Genomic DNA, 710 nt, shown 5'->3' with positions numbered 1-710 from the left:
GCTGCTGCTTCAGGTGGGTTAAAAGATAGATTAAATAATCTGCTGCAGCAGCAGGAAACGAAGGGGTTATCGAGGGGACAGAGAAAGCGGCTAGCGAAGCGAGAAGCAGCAGAAAGACGAAAGCACTTTGGGGTGTATGCAGAGGTGCTGCTGCAGCAGCGTGCTGCAGCAGCAGCAGCAGCAGCAGCAGCAGCAGCAGCAGGGGATGAGGGCCCCTCTGCTCTTGATAGTATGGCGGATGTAGGGGAGGCGCTGCAGCAGATAACTAAAACCCCAAAATTTTCTGCTGCTAAAGCAGCAGCAGCAGCAGCAGCAGCAGCAGCAGCAGCAGCAGCAGCAAACCCAAAGAAGATAACCCGCAGCAAACGAGCTGCTGCAGTGCAGCGGGAGCTGCAGCAATATGCTGCTGTTCTAAACCTCAGCAGCTTCAGACAAAACCCCACAGACATCATCGCAACACACCTCACCAATACACTCAAGCTGCAGCAGCGCCTGCAGCAGCAGCAGCAGCAGCAGCAGCAGGAGTAGCAGCAGCAGCAGGAGTAGCAGCAGCAGCAGCAGCAGGAGTAGCAGCAGCAGCAGTGGAGTGCAACAGAAACAGCAGGAGCTGTTTGTTGCTGTTGTTGCTGCTGTTGCTGCTGCAGCAGAAGCTGCTGCTGCTGTTGCTGCTGCAGCAGAAGCTGCTGCTGCAGCAATCTGCTGCTGCTGCT

At 55.9% G+C, this 710-nt stretch overlaps 1 protein-coding gene across 1 annotated transcript in view; it reads left to right on the top strand.

The window, feature by feature from the left end:
- Nucleotides 1-136: 136 nt before the first annotated feature.
- EMH_0074410 (uncharacterized protein) overlaps nt 137-710 on the top strand; it is a gene marked incomplete at both ends in the record, with an annotated part of 1518 nt that continues 944 nt past the window's right edge. The window contains one exon of the mRNA XM_013499461.1: nt 137-229. Within this exon, the coding sequence (XP_013354915.1) occupies nt 137-229 (93 nt within the window). The remainder of the gene's footprint in view (nt 230-710) is intronic.

Source organism: Eimeria mitis, genomic scaffold (assembly GCF_000499745.2).
Source record: "Eimeria mitis Houghton genomic scaffold, Emh_scaff4347, whole genome shotgun sequence".
Lineage (NCBI taxonomy): Eukaryota > Apicomplexa > Conoidasida > Eucoccidiorida > Eimeriidae > Eimeria > Eimeria mitis.
This window is presented reverse-complemented; position numbering and strand designations above follow the sequence as displayed.